Source organism: Antechinus flavipes, chromosome 2, assembly GCF_016432865.1.
Source record: "Antechinus flavipes isolate AdamAnt ecotype Samford, QLD, Australia chromosome 2, AdamAnt_v2, whole genome shotgun sequence".
Classification (NCBI taxonomy): Eukaryota; Metazoa; Chordata; class Mammalia; order Dasyuromorphia; family Dasyuridae; genus Antechinus; species Antechinus flavipes.
The window spans coordinates 111,847,225-111,867,047 of record NC_067399.1 but is presented as its reverse complement, the minus strand read 5'-3'; the positions used below and the strand labels follow the sequence as shown (position 1 = coordinate 111,867,047).

The 19,823-nt window shown below is 34.2% G+C and overlaps 1 protein-coding gene across 1 annotated transcript in view; it reads right to left on the bottom strand.

Annotated features, from left to right (window-relative positions):
- Positions 1-522: 522 nt before the first annotated feature.
- The window catches only part of B3GNT2 (UDP-GlcNAc:betaGal beta-1,3-N-acetylglucosaminyltransferase 2), a 36,802-nt gene continuing 17,501 nt past the window's right edge, over positions 523-19,823 (bottom strand). The window contains exon 2 of the mRNA XM_051975357.1: positions 523-3,116. Within this exon, the coding sequence (XP_051831317.1) occupies positions 1,914-3,107 (1,194 nt within the window). The 5' untranslated portion in view covers positions 3,108-3,116 and the 3' untranslated portion in view covers positions 523-1,913. The remainder of the gene's footprint in view (positions 3,117-19,823) is intronic.

The window sequence follows — 19,823 nt, the reverse complement described above, 5'->3', positions numbered from 1 at the left end:
ATAAGTCAATATGATATAAAATATTCCATCTTCCTTAAACCCCTTGTTAATATTCTAACTGGACAATCAATCTGAGCTTCCTTATCTCATTAGTTTAATTCAGAAGAAAGGAGATATAGAGCTGAAAAATCCCTTAGATGGAAAAATCACTTGGCTAACCACTTCATTTTAGATCTGAGGTCTAAAGAGTAAAATGAATTGTCTCACGTCAGGATTTAAACAGAGTGTGACATCAAGTTTATTATTCTTTCCATTCTGATATACCACCTACTCCCCTCTTTCCCCAACCCCTTTCAGCTGTCTTACAAGCCTAAAAATAGAAAAACTTTTTTTTAAATGGTTATCCCTGTTTTAAACTTTCCAAAATGGCTTCAAAATATGAGCTATTGAAATAGTTAAGGGCAACTTCCTTAAAGATTCAGAAAAATACTGATGACAAAAAAAATAACACATGATTATGTACATGAAAAAAAATAAACATTAAGTTCTAAAATGTGGTAGATAAAATGTTACACAAGAGAATTAAAAATACACAATGACTTTATTTCAACCCTTTTACATAGTCAACTATAATCTATGATGCATAAGAATTCTCAGTGACAGAATAAGCATAAAAATGGTACTTCAAGATAACATGATACTGGATAATGTGCATAAGACAACAGTTTGGCAGGATTTTGTTAAATCTAATAGTATACACCCAAAATAACTTTTTGAATTCAAAAATAACACTTAGTTTTATTTGACATGTTACATCTTAACTTTTTAAAAATATCATGCTCTAGTTAAATATTTAAAGGACAACACTGTATACAAATAAAATATTACACAAAATATATTTAACAAAATGTTTTGGTCAATCTGAACAATAAATAAAAACACAGGCACTTCTACATATAGACACTGGGATCAGTCACTAGTCAGAATAATTATTTTATACAAGCAATGTGAGAAATATGGCAAGAAAAGAATTCGAGTTCAATAGACAAAAACTGTTCATAAAATGGTCTTCACCTTCAAATTATTACCTGAAATATCAAGACTTTCCCTCAAGGCCCACGGGACCATTTAGTAGCACAAACCAAACAATGTTAAATGGCGAGCAATTCGATAACAATTACCCACTAGCAGATCATAATCACCTCTTGCCAATATGAGAATGGGGACTACCTTTAAAATGTTATCAGCAAGAGGCAAGTTTACATGTCCAGGTAAGATTCAAAATTAAAACAAAATATCCTAATAATACTACCTACCATCCCCAAAGAAAGAAAATTTGTGTCCTCACTCACACTGCTATGATGGAGTGCTTTTAAAATTAGGTCTAAGGGGAAAACTGTCACTCAGTCAAGCCAGCTTCATTTTAAAAAATTAGGGGGCCATATTGACTCAAAAAATACTGTTGGGGTGGCAGCAAAGACAAAAGTGCCAGAGAAATTATTCCTAAATTTAAGTTTCTCTAGACCATGTTAAATATGAAATTCATTGCATCTCAGACATAATTCTCATAAAAATGGCCTTCTACCCAGGAAATTTACAACAACCAATGTACTAAAGAATAAAAGCATATTAACAACTCTTCCATTACTTCTGAGAACAAAATAAAGATAAATCTAATTGTGCAGTTATAAACCTGGGGAACTCATGACTTTCAAGTTGAGAGGGAAACAGCATTCAAACATAATGACCTCTGGGCAGAACTAAATTTTCATGCCATTCTTTTTATGAAGAATTATGACCATATGCATTCTCACTTTCCAAAATACTAGATGAAAAGTTTAAATGCCTCTAAAAAGATTCCAGAAAAAGAAGCAATTCCAATGATTCAGCAAGAAATTACACCTAAATTATAGGGAAAAAGTTAGGATGTTTTAAAGATATGTTCTCTTATGCATATTTTACTTTCATATATTTCAGCAATTTACACGAAGATTTTGAAGCTGGGACCAAATGTTAATCATTTCCTGTGGCTTTCTGCTATGTACTAACATTAAGTCTGTGTAAGAACAAATATTTTTCCTGTTTTTTTCTTCTATATCAAATGTTCTGAAACCTCTGTGTTTTTCTGGAGCGAGGCCAAGTTTTTGAAGGCACATGCCAGTATAAACGTCATCAATGGGATAGAGAAGGACCTGTTCGGACACTTTGTTCAGCCTCAGGGCTAGACTGCCAGAGTAGAGAAATCCACCCCCTCCTGCATAAGGAGGATAGGCACCTTCATAAACACTTTCTGGGATATAGTACTTTAGCTTTTTCTCCCGATGAGGTCCAGCATCTTTGATCACATCACCTATAAATAAGTCTTTGGCTTTCTCCTTGGATATGCTATTCAAGTAATTTAGGATCTGATGAGTATTGACAAAAACATCATCATCCCCCTTGAAAACAAACTGGACATCTGGGCAAGAAGTGCTCACCCACTTCAGAAACAGTACTTCTTTCAGAGTCAAGTTGAAGAAAGTATCTCGGTAATTCCAAAGAAGAATGTCTTGGTATTTGTCACTCTCAAATTTCAACATATCTGAAAGGTTGGGAAAATGATCCTCAGGGGGAGTCTGGCCCAATAAAAAGACTCTTACAACTGTCTGGTTCCCAAAATTAGTCTCTTTTCCCCAGGATTCTCGAATTGCTTGTCTTCTATCAAAATGGGATGTGAGTGACTTAATAGCTAGCAGAAGGAAAGGTTTCTGCTTGCACTTTTCCTGCTGGTCTATCAGTAGTGAATAATTTCTACATCTCAGATAAAGCAGAAAATCTTTAAATCTCTCTGGTAGGTTTTCAAATTCCTTAATTGCTGACATCACTGATAGGTCCGGCTCACAGGAATTAAGAACACTTGCATTAGAAATCAAATTTTCTTCTACTGTTGTATTAGCCAGGATGCTCAAAATGGGATTGTATAGATGATTTAATTTCTCTTGTTCCCTATTCCAAAAGGCCTTGGCAGGTACATATTTCTTCCAGAACTTGCCTTTGGGCAATATAACTTCTCCTTTTCCACGTTCTTCTTGATTACCACTTTTGGAGACTTCTACAATCAAATAAATAAAAAAGTTTGCCATCATCAGAACTCCCAAAAACTTTATCCTTCGGCGTCCAACACTCATTTCTCATATCTGTGGGGAAAAAAAAAAAAGAAAGAAAATCAAGACTATTAAAAACATAATAGGTCAACAGTTTGCATTTATTTAATGGCATTTTTTCTTCTACACATTCTTGTGTTTCATACATTTGTCCTGTACATCTAAATATATCAAGTCAAGTCCTGATAGCCATTAACTATCTAGCTATATTTAGCCATCTGGTTTGTTGGTGTAAGTGTGTGTGTGTGTGTGTGTGTGTGTGTGTGTGTGTGTGTTTAAGCCTTCACTGTGTCTACTCTAGACAGTGCCATGTGACTGGATGGTTATGCAAGTAATTTTGTTAAGATCCATAATTCAGTTTTTAGTTTCTCTCTGCCAAATCCCCAAAAGGCTTGTCCCTGAAAGACAAACAACATTTTTGCCTATTAAAAATATAAAAGGAACTTATAGTGTGAAAGAAGATTAAAGGATATGACCTCCTAAAAGATATTAGGGTTATTTTTGCCTTTATTTATTTATTAACTCATAGCAAACCAACTCTATCAACTAATGGTATAGTCTATATCCTGCAGGATACTGAATAAAAACAAGATACATCCTCAGAATTTGAGGGCAATGTCAGAAAAATACTAATTTCCTCACAACAATCAGGGCATATATGGAACTACTTGTTATCCTCATATGAAAGATGATAAACTTGACTTTCAGAGATTCATCAGAACTGTGATAAACCAGATCTTAAATTAAGGCTAAAGGGGAAAAAACATAAAATGAGTGAGATCAAACTAATATAGAATAAAAACACCATTACAAGATTGTGAATAGACTTTTTCTATTGAGGCTACATTTTCTCCCAATTCAATCATGGATAGATGTCTCCTAAATTATCAGGAGTAAATGTTTCTTGCTAAACCTCAAAGACCATAAAGTGGCACAAAGAAACTGATATGTAATGAATTCTAATACCTTCAAGATAATGATGTCATTAAAAAAAAAAAAAACTGGCAGGATTATAGAGAGAGAAAAAGTGAGGGAATAAGAATTTATTGATATTTATCCAGCATGGTTCAAAGACTGGCTATATTAATGTAATCTATCTTTGACAAACATAATAAAAGATTCTGGTAGCCAAAGGTGATAGCCTATAATAACTAGCACTTAAGTATTGTGTTTTACAAATATCCTATCCTCACAACAACCCTAGGAGGTAGGTGCTATAATTATCTTACAGATAAGGAAACTGGAGTAGACAGAAGTTAAATGATTTCTTCAGAGTGACACAGCTAGACAGTGTCTGAGATCAGGTGTGAACTTTGGTCTTCTAACTACAAACTCAGAGCTCTAACTACTGAACCAGGGAGCCCTCAACATCTTAAAAAAAAAAAAAAAAAAAAGGTGGAGAGGAAAGGTTTAAACATTTTAAAATAGATCTAAAAATGCTTAGTAAGAAACGCCTTTTATTTATAATAAAAGCAAAGTGGGAGGGAGAGGAAAGAAATAGTACATGGACTTTAATGACTTTTGCCAGTCTGAATCTGTTGCTAAAATGAAGGTATCTATTGAAAAGATCTCAGCAGTTCATTTTATTGGAAAATGAAGAGAGTGTGCTAAAGAAGACTCAGAATTGACTTGTATGTGTGTGTGCTCATATATATATGGATGTTTGTATGTGGCTAGGAGAAAAGAAGTTGGCATATTTATAAGAATTGTAATTCATTTTCAAAGTATTTCAAATATAGACCGTTCATGATTGGATGTTAATTATAATTTTAAATTCATGCATGAGATAAAATCTAAGGAGACAGAAGAGACCTTATTTAAACAGAGAATCTCAGAACTGCAAAGAGGAACTGATATCAACTAGAATAATCAATATCTCCAAAAAAATCCTCCAACTATCTCAAGCTTAAGCAATTTTAACTGCTAAAGAATACAATGGTTTTTAGTTTTGTGAATTTTTTTAAATGTTAAGAACTATTTGCATTTCATGCCCATTTCTAATATCTATTATACAAACAGTATAAAATTAGAGAGATCCAAGCAAAATGCATACAATGATATCCTGGCCATCTTTCATTATTGTCTTTGAAATTTAGAGTAACATGACAATTTTACTGGATTAAGAAGTTAAAAGATCTGGGTTTATCACAATTCAGATGAATCTCTGAAAGTCAAGTTTATCATCTTTCATATGAGGATAACAAATACTTCCGTATATGGCATGATTGTTGTGAGGAAACCACCTAGAAACTGGAAAGCTATTATTAGGAATTATCAATTCAATTATTAATATCAGACCCCAAGGAGGTCATTACTTTTGTTTTCTGGCTGCTGTTTTAGGTATAAACAAAAGTTTTGGATGAAACAACAAATATTACAATTCCTTTTACCACCCAGTTAACATATCATGCTTTTTGTAATTTATAGAACACTTTATATGAGATTTGATAATAACTTGTAAGAGAAAAGAATGCCTTTTCTATTTCCTGATGCCACACAGGTCATATATTAATGTAAAAAATCCAAATTTATGCTCTATAAGAAATGATGATCAAGTTGATTTCAGACAATCCTGGTAAGACTTATGATGTTGAATGAAATAAGCAGAATAAGGAGAACATCATATGCAGTAACAACAAGATTATGTTATGATCAACTGTGATGGACTTGGTTCCTCAACAATGCGGTAATTCAAGTTAATTCCAATAAACTTGGAATGAAAAATGCCAATTGCATCCACAAAGAACTATGGAAACTGAATGGGAATCAAAGCACAGTATTTTTACCTTTTTGGGTCCCCCCCCCCTTGGTCTGATTTCTCTTGCATAAGGCAATTATGGAAATACGTTTAAAAGGATTGCACATATTTAACCTATATTAGATTACTTGCTATCTGGGGGAAGGGGGGGATATTTAGAACACAAAGTTTTACAAAAATGAATGTTGAAAACATTCCAACATATTTCATGTACTTGGAAAAATAAAATACTATTAAAAAAAAAAAAAGAAAAAATCCAAACATAATGGAGTTCCACTGTCTCTGATGGAGAGAAGAGTTTGTTGTAGAAACACTCTAGATCAGAGGTAGCGAGGTAGCAAAATATATAGAACATCAACCCTGGAGTCAGGAGAACCTAATTCAAATGTAGCCTCAAATACTTTCCTAACTGTGTGAGTTTGGGCTAGTCATCTAACCATGACTGCCTCCAAAAAAAAGAAAAAAGAAAACTGTTGATCTTTTCCATCTTTTGTCTATTTGCTGTCCTTCCAGTTTTAGCCTAAAATGTCCTCAGGATGATCTGGCTGAAACAAATCTCATTACACTTTTTTTTTTTTGGTTAAAGCTTTTTATTTTCAAAACATAGGCATGGATAATTTTTCAATATTGACCTTATGTCCCAAATTTCCTCCACTCCCTCCCCTAGATGCCAAGTAATCCAATATATAGTTAAACATGTGTGTTAAATGCAATTTATGTATACATACTTATAAAAGAAAAATCAGATCAAAAAGGAAAAAATATGCAAGCAAAACAAAATCTAATGTTGTGATCCACACTCAGTTCCCACAGTTCTCTCTCTGGGTGTATATGGCTCTCTTCATCACAAGATCATTTGAACTGGCCTCAATAATCTCATTGTTGAAAAGAGCTATATCCTTCAGAATTGATCATTGTATAATCTTGTTGTTGCCATGTATGATGATCTCCTGGTTCACTCATCATCAGTTCCTGTTAAATCATCATGATCGTTTCTTATAAAATAATAGTATTCCATAACATTCATATACAATAACTTATTCAGCCATTCTCCAATTGATGGGCATCTACTTAGTTTCTAGTTTTTGCCACTACAAAGAGGGCTTCCACAAACAATTTGCACATAGAAGTCCCTTTCTTCTTTTAAGATCTCTTTGGGATATAAGCCCAGTAGAGAAACTGCTGGATCAAAGGGTATACACATTTTCATAGCCCTTTGGGAATAGTTCCAAATTGCTCTCCAGAATGGTTGGATCAGTTCATAACTCCACCAACAATGTATTTTTATCCCAGTTTTCCCACATCCCCTCCAACATTCATCATTATCTTTTCCTGGCATCTTAGCCAATCTGAGGGGTGGGTAGTGGTACCTCGGAATTATCTTAATTTGCATTTCTCTGATCAATAGTGATTTAAAGCACCTTTTCATATGGCTAGAAATGGTTTCAATTTCTTCATCTGGAAATGGTCTGTTCATATCCTTTTACCATTTATCAACTGGAATATGGTCACACTTTCTGTAAACAAAATTTCCCCTCTACTATTTCTATGTTTTAGAAAGTCATACTACTCTTAAGTGTCAGACATTGGCTTCTATAAAATTTTTTAATGACAACTATTCATGTGTCCTCTCATTTATAACAAAACTATTAGAAACTAAACAGCCTACATGCATTACCTCCTAATTTTACTATTTACATAGTAAAATATTTATATAATACAACATATACAACAAATACAACATATTAAAAAAATTTTTTTAACATTTAATTGAGGAAAAATCAAATATTTTTTTCAAAAGGAAGGAAGTAATGACCATCAAAAGCCCACATCAAGAATAGGTCATGCCAGGCTAAAGGGTTAGTGGATTTCTCCTTGGGTTAGTAGATTAGTAGATCTTGGATATTTTACTCCATTGAAATTTTATAAAACAGCTATTATAGGAAAGTTACTATAGAGACACTTAATAAATACTGTAGGCATAATTATATTTTAGTAAGGAATCTGAGAAATTAAGGAGAAATGTGACCTAGATGACAGTCCAGTCAGGAGGTAGACTTTAGAAATAATTGCGTGATCAAATAATACGGAGGAAAGGCTCTTCCAAACTGCCCAAGGAAGGGATCTGGCCTTGGCTTTGTTTTGCTCAGATTTCTGTCAACAAATTAAACATAGATGATACAAAATTGCAAGGGATTGCAGCAAAAATACTGAATAAAAGCATCAGGCAAAGAAAAAGATAGAAAAAAAGCTATAAATAACACCAGGCCAAACAATAAGATTAAATGTAATACAGATAGAGTTAAAGTCCTACGTTTGGAGGCAAAAGATGTAATATGGATAAAGGTAACATCCTATATGTGAAACTTAAAGGTAAGGTCCTACATCTGAAGGAAAGAAAATATCAATATACCAGTATAAGATAAGGGTTGGAGGGGAGGGTAGAGTTAGAAACAATTCAAAAGAAAAAGATCTTGAGGATTGTAAATTGTAAATTGAAAGATTCAGTATGAATCAACCATAACATAGTAGTAAAAACAAAACAAAAACTTTATGTAATATTAGGCACAATGTCCTACAGGATATAATAATCCTGTGTATTTTGCCTTAGTTAGGACCACATCTGTAGTATGGTGTTTACTACTGATGGCCACACTATAGGAAAAGATAAACTGGTATGAGTGCAAAAGCATCCAACTAAGATGAAAGAAGGATTAGAAATCGTGCCACATGAGGCACTGGGGATGTCTGACCTGAAGAAGAAAAAACTTGGAGGCACATGAAAGCCATCTTCAATTATCTAAAGTACTATCATATGGAAGAAAGCCAAGAGTGGGAAGGAGTAGGTAGGTGGTAAAGAGAGATTTAGTTTTAATACTAATAGAAAACTTTCTACAAATTCAAAACTACTAGAAATTGAACTGGCCTTACTTGGTAAAGAGTTGGGTTCCCTAAACACAAAGGTCTTTTCCATTCAAAATTAGAGAATCCCTTGTCTAGGCTATTCAACTTCCCTAAGATCCTTCCAATTTTGTGATTCTGAGAGATATCTTAGACTAGTAACAGTGAATGCAACTGCTTAGGAAGAAAGTCTGAAGAGAAGGGTGAGGTTAGATTTGTAAATTAACAAGGAACCGGAGGCAGAAAAACCAGTGGAGCATATCACAGAAGTCAAGGGTGGAGGAAAAACAAAGAAGAAAGATTAATTAGTCAATAGTATCGGATATCATAGACAAGCTAAAGAGGATGAGGACCAAAAGAAGGACACTAGATATAATGATAAAGGGATTTACTGAACAAACATTTTCTTCAGAGTGATACGGGAAAGTCTTTTTAGAGAGGATGCATAGCGAGTGAATAGGTAACAAAGAAATGGAAACTAATTTTTCGATAAAGTTTATAATAAAGGAAAAAGGGAAAACATAGAATGAAACTTTTACTTTCAAAGAAAGGTTAGCTGTTACTTAGCAAAATATATGGAGTGTTGACATCATTAAGAATCTATAAGACTTGAGCTCACTAGCTGTATGACCCTGAGAAAGTGACTTAATTTTTAAGCCTCATTTCCTCATCTATAACATGAAGATAATAACAGAATCTACTATTCAGAGTTATGTAAGGATCAAAAGAGATATAGAACATATGAATTTGCTTTGTAAACCTTAAAGCACAAAAAAAAAATTCTGGAGTTATCATTACTACCTTAGCGTATCTATAATCACATGGGAAGAAGCCAGTAGTCAAAGAAATTAAGAATATAAAAGTAATGGCAGCCAGAACAAGATCTGGAGGAAGAAAATAGAGAATGGATCAAGACAAGAAATAGGATCACCTTATTCTCTGAAAAAGTATTAGAGAATGAATGGGTAAAAGACACCCATAATTTTTAAGCATGTTAATAACCTAAAAAGACTCCCAGCAGATGGCCTGAAGAATGGTTAAGTTGAGAGAGGAAACAGGTGTTTTAGGAAATTAAATATGGAATGACTTAAGTGGAGAACCAAGTCATTTCTGAGCAGCTGGTACAGACTCATCTGAAGTTTTTTGCTTAAATTTTAAAATGAATTAAACTAGCTTTATGTAAGACTTCATCAATAATGCTAAGGAGGCAAGGGATAGGATCATAGAAATTAAATGGTAAGGGTAACCCCATGGTTAAGGATCAGTAGGACAGAAATGGTAGAAATTCAAGTGGATTCTAAGATACCACCATACTTCTAGTATAATAAAGTATGATTTCAGATAATATTCATAGTCCAGAAATGATCATACCTCATTTCCATTTGTCATCTTTCTTCTCCTTGGTTCCAAATTGCTGAGTAGAAATTTTTTCACAATAAAACCAACTATTTATAAGCCAATTATTTGTAATATTTAATTTCCTTTGCTTAAATCTGCATTTGTAACAAACATATTCTATGTTAAGTTCTAAATTACACTGAAATCAATCAGCTGATTGGAATCATTATATTTGCCCCTCTATCATTTTATTATCACAGACTGCAGCTGACCCTCGATTTTTGAAATCTAAGTCAGAAGAGTACAAACAGGTCTTAACCTAAACAAGGCAAGCCTTAAGTACTGCTGGTCCAGTCACATCATTTTTACTCCAGCTAACTATAGAAAGCTAGCTCATGAACAGGTCAGTTGCACAGTGATAAATTTTATGCCAAAGAAACTAAAAATTCAATTTAATAAAGCATGAAGGGGTTATGAGTTGAACTGGAATATCCACTACAATGAAAACACTAATTCTTGGAGTACTTTACTATACAGAACACTTTTGAATGCCAAAAAAAAAAAAATTTCTGAACCTATAATACTTTTGCAATCAAGCAATTGCAATAATGAGCTCCTTGAGAGAAAAGACTAATCTATCATTACTTTTCTTTTTAACACCAAATCTTAGCACAGTGCTTGGCACATAATAAGCACCTAATAAATGCAAATTGACTGATATCTACCAAGAAATAGGCACTATGATAATCTGTGGGAATACAAAGATGTGCTATGAAACTGCCAGAGACTGTGTGATCTAATGAAAATATAATCATGGTAGAATTCAGAATCATTACATCTCAAAAGTTGGAAGAGGTCTTAGAAGCAGTTAGGTTTACTCTCATTAAGAATCCCTAGACTACATCTGTAGAAAGTGGTTATCCATCTCTAAGACTTTAGGTGGCAAACTCTACTATGAAACATTCCACTCCAGTTTTAGACAATTCTAACTGTTTAAAAGTTTCTTCTTCTATTAGGGCAAAAATCTTGCCTTTTTGCAATTTCATCCCATGGCTGATATAATTCTGCTCTGATATCATGCAGAATTTACTTAATTCCTCTTCTACTTAGAATCAGAAAACCCTGAGTTTTAATTCAGACTCAACACATTTACTAGCTGCCATTTGGCAAATCACTTAAACCTCTCTGTCTGTTTTCTTATCTGTAAAATGGGGGAGATGACACTACTATAAGTTCACAAGCATTTATTAAGCACTCATTATGTGCCAGACACTGTGCCAAGAGAATCAAATGAGAATGTGTTGTAGTGTGCAAATTTTAAACTATTATATAATTGCTAGCTGCAATTATTAATATTATTAATCCTGTTTTGTTACTACTTGAAGGCTATTCTACCCTCCTCAAGTCTTCTCTTCTCTAGCTAAAAATCTCCAAAGTAAACTTTATAAGATCTCCAGTGCCCTAACTCTAATAGTTGACTTCCTCAAGATTTGATCCCAATATTTCAGCCATGAACTGAACTAGACCTAGAGTAATCTTGCCCTGGCACAGCTACTTACCAGCCTTATGATCTCAGAAATGCAACTTATCTTCTAAGTCTCTCAGTTTCTTCATCAGTAAATTAGGTCCCTAAACTCCTTTCAAAATGTTAAGAATTCTATATGGTTACAATAATTAGGTTAATTTTTTTTAAAAAATAAAGCCTTTAAAAAATAAAGTCTTTGATTCAAAGGGATATACCTCGAAGTGGTCAATGATCAATATCTCAAAGATGTCAAAATATTTATAGTGACACTTTTTAGGAGTAGCAGAAAACTGAAAACAAAGTACATGCCTATGAATCAGGAAATGTTTATACAAGTTGTAGTAGTGGTAACATTTTACAGAATTTTACTGAGGGGAAGACTTATTGAACCAAAGCAAAGTGAAGTGAAGTAAGCAGAATCAGGAAACCAGTATACACAGTGTCTATAACAATGGAAACCCAAAGAATGATAACCAAAATGCAAAATTTACTGCTGTAAATTATCATAATTAATCTGTAGTCCTCCTCGAAAAAAAAGATGAGAAGGTACCTCCCTCCCTTTTTATTCCCCTCAGAGATGGGGAATGCCTGTGCATATGAAACACTGTAAATATAATGTCACATTTAATTTTGGTTGGATCTGCTACAAACTATTTTTTTTTGTTGTTGTTAAAAAGTGATAGCCTTAAGGGAGGGGAGGAAAGATATTTTGAGAAATGGAAGTGCTGCACAAATAAGATATTAATAAAAAGCCCATTTTTTAAAAAAATTAAGAGCTTCAAAGCTTTTTTGCAATAATAATATATGTTACAGGATAAGAAGATTAACTACTTTAGAGGTTGTAAACCCAGGATCTTTACCATATGACACTTTTTCTGCATTGTCAAATGCTATGTCAAAAGGCATCCTATTCCATTTCCACAACAGACTATATTGCCAACTGAGATATTTAATTCTTCAACAGGGAAATAATGCCAAAAGCATGTAAATGATGCTGAGAGCATAATAAATTCATCAATTAGAACTTTGTTCAACCTATTTTTTACTCCCATTCCATTACATCCACACATCTCTGTGCTAAGAATATATACATATATAGGTGGCCCTCTGCACCCATATAACAATCCAAGCAATGTCCTCAGAAGCAATCTTTTTTTTTTCTTATTCTTTGCCTTGTACTATCCCAAAAAGTTCTACGAGTAAGGCAATTCCTACAAATGTAATAGAGCTCTTTAAAGTCAACCTTCTTCTACCTGCTTTTAATCTTTATTCCGTACTTATGGGGGAGGAGGGTTCAGAGCTTATTCTTTGCTCATACAGAAGACCAAATCACAAGGATAGAAGAGAACAGCAACACTTTGGACATCTTTCCATTACTGACATATTAGTTATTCTTCTCCGCTCCTCACCTCTGGCCTTTCCAACTCACAAAGGAACAAATACTATGATAAAGTCAGGGCAGAAGGGGGAGGAGGAACACTAACTTGAGAAAAGTTATCTATTTCTGTTCTAGGATATGGCTTTTGTTTTAAGTTAAAACCACCCTCTTTATCTTACTAGGGTTATAAGCAATAACAAAGTACAAAAAGGAAGCAAAATCTATTGTCTTCTTCCTTAAATTTTTCTAGATATCTCACAAAATCTCATCAAAAAAAAGGAGCTTAGGTGCTATCTAGTTCAGTCTGGACCCAAATAAGAACACTCTCTACCCTAAATGGTCATCTAGCCTTACCATGAAGATCTCTTTGCAATGGGAAGAGTTCTCATCCATACCTTACCTTGTATTATGCTCATCTGAATATAAGACATAACTCCCAACTGAACAGGGCCTCTAAGCCTTGGAGGGATTGACTCCTGGAGTTTTTATTTTTGTGTAAGGATTTTTTTATTTTATATAAGGAATGTAAGGTTTCGGGGAGAAAATGCATGGTCAAAATATGAACTGTCATCTTTTATCTTTGTAAACCTCATTAGTCTAGTTCCTAACATATTAATATTTGCTAAACTGTGTTTTAAAGATGCAAAGAATAAGTATTATTCCACAGATCAAATGATTTATTTCTAAGTTTTAAAGCTTTTTTTTTTTTACCCGACAGTTACGAGGGCAAAGGTTAGTTTTTTTGTGCCAGAGACTCTCTCAGAATAACATTTTTAACTGAATAAAATTAAATACAAAGGACTTTAAGAGAAACCAAATATATTGAAATAGTTATTTTTAAAAATTAGGTCATAAACTCCAGGAGAAGAGCCTTTGAACTAAAGGTAAATAGTATCAGTCATAGCCCCTATAAGCATTACCTGGCAAGTAGTCTTGGTCAACTTTTCTAAAAATTAACAAGGTGGCTTGGCTTTTTAACCAATCTTAATGAAACCTCTTCCCCTTACCCTCACAGATGAATGGTAGTTGTTAATTTAAAGTGATATTAATCATTTATTCATTCATTCAGCTCCAGGGAAAATTCAATTCAGGCAAAAGGCAGTTCTTGCTCTCAACAAACTTATGGTCTACAAGCAAATAAATATATATATAAACCCATTCAAAATGTGAAAATGCAACCATGACTCAAAAATTTTTATATGAAACTAGTTGGATTGCTTTCCAAATGTTACTGACATGATTTTTGTATAAATTACTATGCTTCCTGATCTCCAGGTATCTTATCTGGAAAATGAAAGTCTCTTTTCTCCCCCTTCAAGCCTGTATATCTCCTAGCTTCCCCACCCCTTTTTTTTATTAACTCTCAGTAACTTATGCTTTTCTCATTCCTTGGACCATATCCAAGATACCAAGTATAAGTTAATGCTGACATAATGGGACAGGAAAGACAACAATAGAGACCAACTCAAATATTTATTTGGTGTCTACTATTTGTTTAAGACATTGCACTGGCAACTGAGATTTAAAAAATAAACGACAGCTCCTGTCATCAAGAAGCTTACATTCTACTATGAGGGAACAAGCCACATAATCAGAAAAACATAATACAAAATAGGATGTGATATTAGAAGATGTACATACAACTGAAAAATCCACCTATTATGTCTAGAAGGAAGAGACAAGTTATCAAGGCAAAATACTGGAACTATGTTTAGATCTAGAAGCCATACACACAGAAATTCTTTAGAAACAGAATCACCAGGAGAAAGTCCAAACAAAATGACTGAAGACAAAGGCTGGGGCATGGGAAATTATCCGGAAGTAGGAGAAAATAGTTAGATAGGAGAAAGACTAGGAAAAAGCAGTGTCAAAGAAAAGGAGGAAGACCAGTTAAAAAAAAAAAAAAAAAAAAAAAAAACCAGTGTCTCAGAAACTATAAAGGAAGAGAGAATTTAGTCAAAAGTATACTTCATTGAAGTGAAGGGAGAGAACTCAGAAAAAACATATTAGTGGTTTCCTCTTTTTAAAAAATCAATTTCAGTAGGAGTGTGGTTTAGCTAGAATTGGATTCTTGCTTGAATATGCAAAGAGATAATCTGGTGGTTTATCATATCTATACCTGCTGGGATAGGGCTAAGGTTGCACATGCCAGCTAAAGCTGCTTTTTGACAATGAACAAAACAAATGTTCATCTCCTCCAGTCAGACTTTTAACTCTGATCTCACTACTTCCAAATCCTGCCACCAATCATCTAATCTTCTAACTCAGCACTTTAATTTCCCTGAAGTGCACAGTCTTTCATCTTTTCAGAAAACTTCTATTAGCCTATTGTTAACTTCCTTATTTGGAAGATTTCCAACCATTGCCCCACCCCAAAGGAACTCCAGATTCATCTTCTGCATTGTTTCCCAGCAGTCCACTCTAAGACTTGTTTGACACCAGTGCAATTTTAGCCTTCATCCCTAAGCTATAACTTTCCAAGGATGCAAATTCAACCTTTTTAGGCAGCTACTAACAGTGCAGAGTAGTGTGCTAATAAGCTTTGGGGAGAGGCAAAGATTAAATAAGACAAGGTCTCTACCTCATGGACTTTAAACACACACAAATCAGTACAGCAAAATGTAAGAAGATAAAGAAAAAGTAGGTAGCAAACCAAGGGTTTGTATGCTCCAAAAGGCAGCGGGAGGTGGAGCAGGATTAGGGAAAACTTTATGGTAGAGATAGCTTTTGAATCTGATCTTAAAAGAATGATTTGGATTTCAATAGAGAAAGATGGGAAAGGGAAAGAGAAGAAAGAGGCAAGGATTGTCATTCATTCATCAAACACTTCAGTACTATTGGGTAGGAAGCATTGTGCTACACACAATGTTAGGGATACAAAAATATATTCACCACAGACCTTGCTCTCACAGAACTTAAAATATAATGCAGAGAATAGACTAGTTATGTGTCTTCATATTAGTCATTTCACGTATCTGCTTTATGTGTAAATTGAGATAGGATTGATTTCTAAGATTCCTTCCAGTTCCAACAGCCTATGTTTATGCCTTTTATTTCACATACCATATTCAACTATGTAAAAGGGAAAGAAAAATAAGCACAAAAGATATTTCTAGGCATTTTATTATAAGATATTTAAGGAAGGCTAAAATCACTTGGTCAGAGAGGGAGAAAGGGATGGAAAGATGAGGGGGAAGAGGAGAAAAAGTGGAGGAAGGTAGGGAGAATGTCATCGGAGATAAGTCTAAAGAAGACAGGTTGGAGTCAGATTATAGAAGATCTTGAATAGTAAAGGTACACAGAAATGATAAAATGAAAAATGTCTTAAGCATTTGTACAAAATGATTCATACCAGCACTTTTTATGGTTACAAAGAACCAGAATGTGCTATATGAATGAGGTAAAATATCACTGCATTATAAGAAATGAAGAAAAGGATTGATTCAGAGAAACCAGGGGAGAACCAATGCAGAGCTCAATGAGAGGAATGAAAGTTATCTAAACAGTGAATACAATATTCTAAATGAAAAACTGAAAAGACTCCAGAATTCTGGACAATGCAATGTCCAATCACAACTCCAGAAGACAGATAGTTGAGAAATTAGTTACGATGGGAAAAACTGAGTTTGTTTTAATGTTAATATCAAGTCAAAAATTTACCGGATTTAAAAGTAAAGGATAGGCAAGAACAAAAGGAATAAAACAAAGGCTGGGTTAGCACTAATATATAATTAAATTAGAGCCAGTTAAAAAATATACCTCCAACCAATCTTGTCTAAACTGACTTTGGCATTGTATACATCAGTATGAGTGAGTACTGCACCACTAAAAATCGCCATTGTCCTTACAATTTTGCAAATATTCTCTTGCACCTATTACATGCTTTGATCTGTGCTATGTTCTACATTATGATAGTAGAGTAAGTCAAGATCATCAGAGGAGAGATAATGGAAAAATAAAGAATTTCTTATTTCAAACACCCAGGAGAAGAATGAAATTGTCTCCTGGCTTGCAGGTGAGATAAAAAATAACTAAGTTTTTATGTAAGAAAGCATAGGTTTGAATAGTGTCAGTCTGGAGGTTGGGAAATCCCCAAGGAGGATACTGAGCAAAAACTATTATGAGGCAGGAATGATGGATTTCTTCTACGTTGGATTTATCTTGAATTAATTTACAAAAATAAATATATGCCATACCACATTTTAGAAGGAGCCTGAAGGGTAGAAAAACTAACAGGATAAATCTCAACAAGAAAGGCAATTAAGATTTAAGAAAAAAGAAAGGGAATCACCACTCTAGGTAGACTAAACTATTTTGAGGTTTAAAGGATTCCTTCAATTCTCTCTGATGTCACTTCCCTAATCTATTTTTTTCTATCTGCTTGATGTTAACTCTTTAATGTAGATCTGTGCATAATAAAATATTCCTTTCCTTGGCTCCATTTTTTCTTTTAAGGGAGAAAGACATTTCCTCCTTCAGTCTTGTTTTGGTAATACATGAAGGAACTCTTAATTGTCTTTGTTCATTTCTTCTTTTAAAGTTCAGGGATTTTGGCAGTATATCCCCTCCATCAATGCAAATGACAACCTCTCTTCATATGAATACAGTATTCTATGAATTGTTGTGGCTTGAAAAGTTCACCACCTACTACTTCCAACCTTGACCTTCTGGTCTTCCAGCAATAAGCACAGTGTCTGTTACTGAAGTAGTACCCAAATCTAAGCAGGTTCTGGGATTTTTTATTTTAGTAACTTCCACAATATGAAAAGACACAAGAAGAGGAATTGCTAGCCTGGAAACCAATGATCAGAAGAGGTTTTTTTGGAGAGAGGACATGAAGTGATTACAACATCTTAAAGAGCAAGATACATTTGTTTGTTAATGTCATTAGATTCAATAGATATTAATGGTGTATTAGTCTACCTACCATCTGGGGAAGGGGTGGGGGAAAGGAGAGGAAAAGTTGGAAAGGTTTTCCAAAGGTCAATGCTGAAAAATTACCCATGCAAATATCTTGTAAATAAAAAACTATAATAAAAAATAATTTTAAAAAAGATATTAATGGAGCACCTACATGCAAGGCAAAGGTAGTTAAGTGGCAAAGTATATAAAGTACTGGAATCAGGACTCATTTTCCTTAGTTCACTTTGGCCTCAGGTACTTACCCATGTGTGACCCTGGCCAAGTCACCTTAACTCTGTTTTGTCTCAATTTCTCCATTTATAAAGTGATCTAGACAAGGAAATGGCAAACCGCTCCAATTATCTTTGCCAAGAAAAACACCAAATGGGGTCATGAAGAGCTGGACATGACTGAAACAGCTAAACAACACATGGAAGGCACTCTGCTGTACCAACAGAACAGATTAGAAAATGCTTTTTTGAAAATATTGGCTTGCCAAGTGTCAAAAAACAGCCAAACAAAGCACGTCAGGACTAAGAGTATCTATTAAGAAATATTTGACTCAATCTACACTATATAGCCCCATCCTTTTCCAAAATAGCTGCTGTTTTACCAGCCAAAGGTCAAGCTTATTTGCTCTACTTTTACAGACCCTGACTGATCAGTGACCTGGGGTGGGGGGGTGGAGGGGGTGAGGGATGGAGGGGAGGAAAGGGATCATTTAGATTTTCTTTAAAATAAAATAAACATGCAGGAGTTATGAAGACTTGACCAGGAGATAACATCTGTATTTCAGATGAGAATGCTATGGATCAATTAGTCCCTGGGCCAGAATTGGTGTTTAAAAGATGGACTCCCCCATCTTCACATCCTTTCAACCAAGAAGTACAGCCCCTTTCTAGTAAAAGACCTAGCTTCATCAAGTGACCTTTTTACATATGTATTCAGCAGGTCTTAGAACACCTAGTCCTGAAAAACCCTTTAGAATGGAAAAACAAGAATTCTTCAGAGTGCTTGCAAGGGGGAAGATACTGTGTTACTGCAGAGCAACAAAATAGGAGACATCCACTTCCCTGTCTGTGGGGAATATTAAATAGGTGACTTCCTCAAGGTCTGGCAACTATTTTTAGAAAACAAAAATTCAGTGCAGTCCTTCCTGAACATCTTAATACACTCATAAGTGCTTGCTGGCCTTGGTATCTACATTCTGTTTCACTTTGAACAAGCAGCTGGAAGAGGCAGGTGGGCATTTTTGACCCACCTCAATTTTCTAATATTATAATTAAGGACAGACTTGAAGGGTTCTTTTGAAAGTATTCAAAAAAAGACTAACTGACCAATGCAGGTAAGTCAATAGTCAGAAAATATTAACTATATGCCTACTATATAACAGGCACTGTCATGGCACTTTTTTTTTTTTTCAAAAGAAAAGTAAAATAGCAGTCCCTGATCAAGGAGTTCACAGTCTACCAATTTTAACTTTAGAAAACATACAATGATGTGTGTTTCCTCTCCTGCCTTTCAGAAGAGAATGATAGACCAGGTGTGCCGTTTTGTTCAATGATGCATTCTATGTGGCAGATAACTGTGAGAAATGAGCTTTTTTTTTTTTAATTTTTAATTAGAAAAAAGATTTTTAAAAATAATATCAATAAAGCAAGAGGGAAAAAAAGGCTGGAAGACTGCTGTTTGATTAAAATTTCTGAACTTGTAGTTCATCTAGAAAATATAATATAAAACCACTTCCAATAATATAATCTCAAGAACATGATCAACAACAAAATACTCAGCATGCCTATGTCCTTGATGAATTCTTGCATATATAAAGAGCCCAACTGGTTAAATTCATTATCTGCAAACACAATTTATATTTCCCATCACTGAATCTCTGTTCAAAGTTGATTTTTATTCCTGGAATGCCCTCCTACTTGCCTCCAT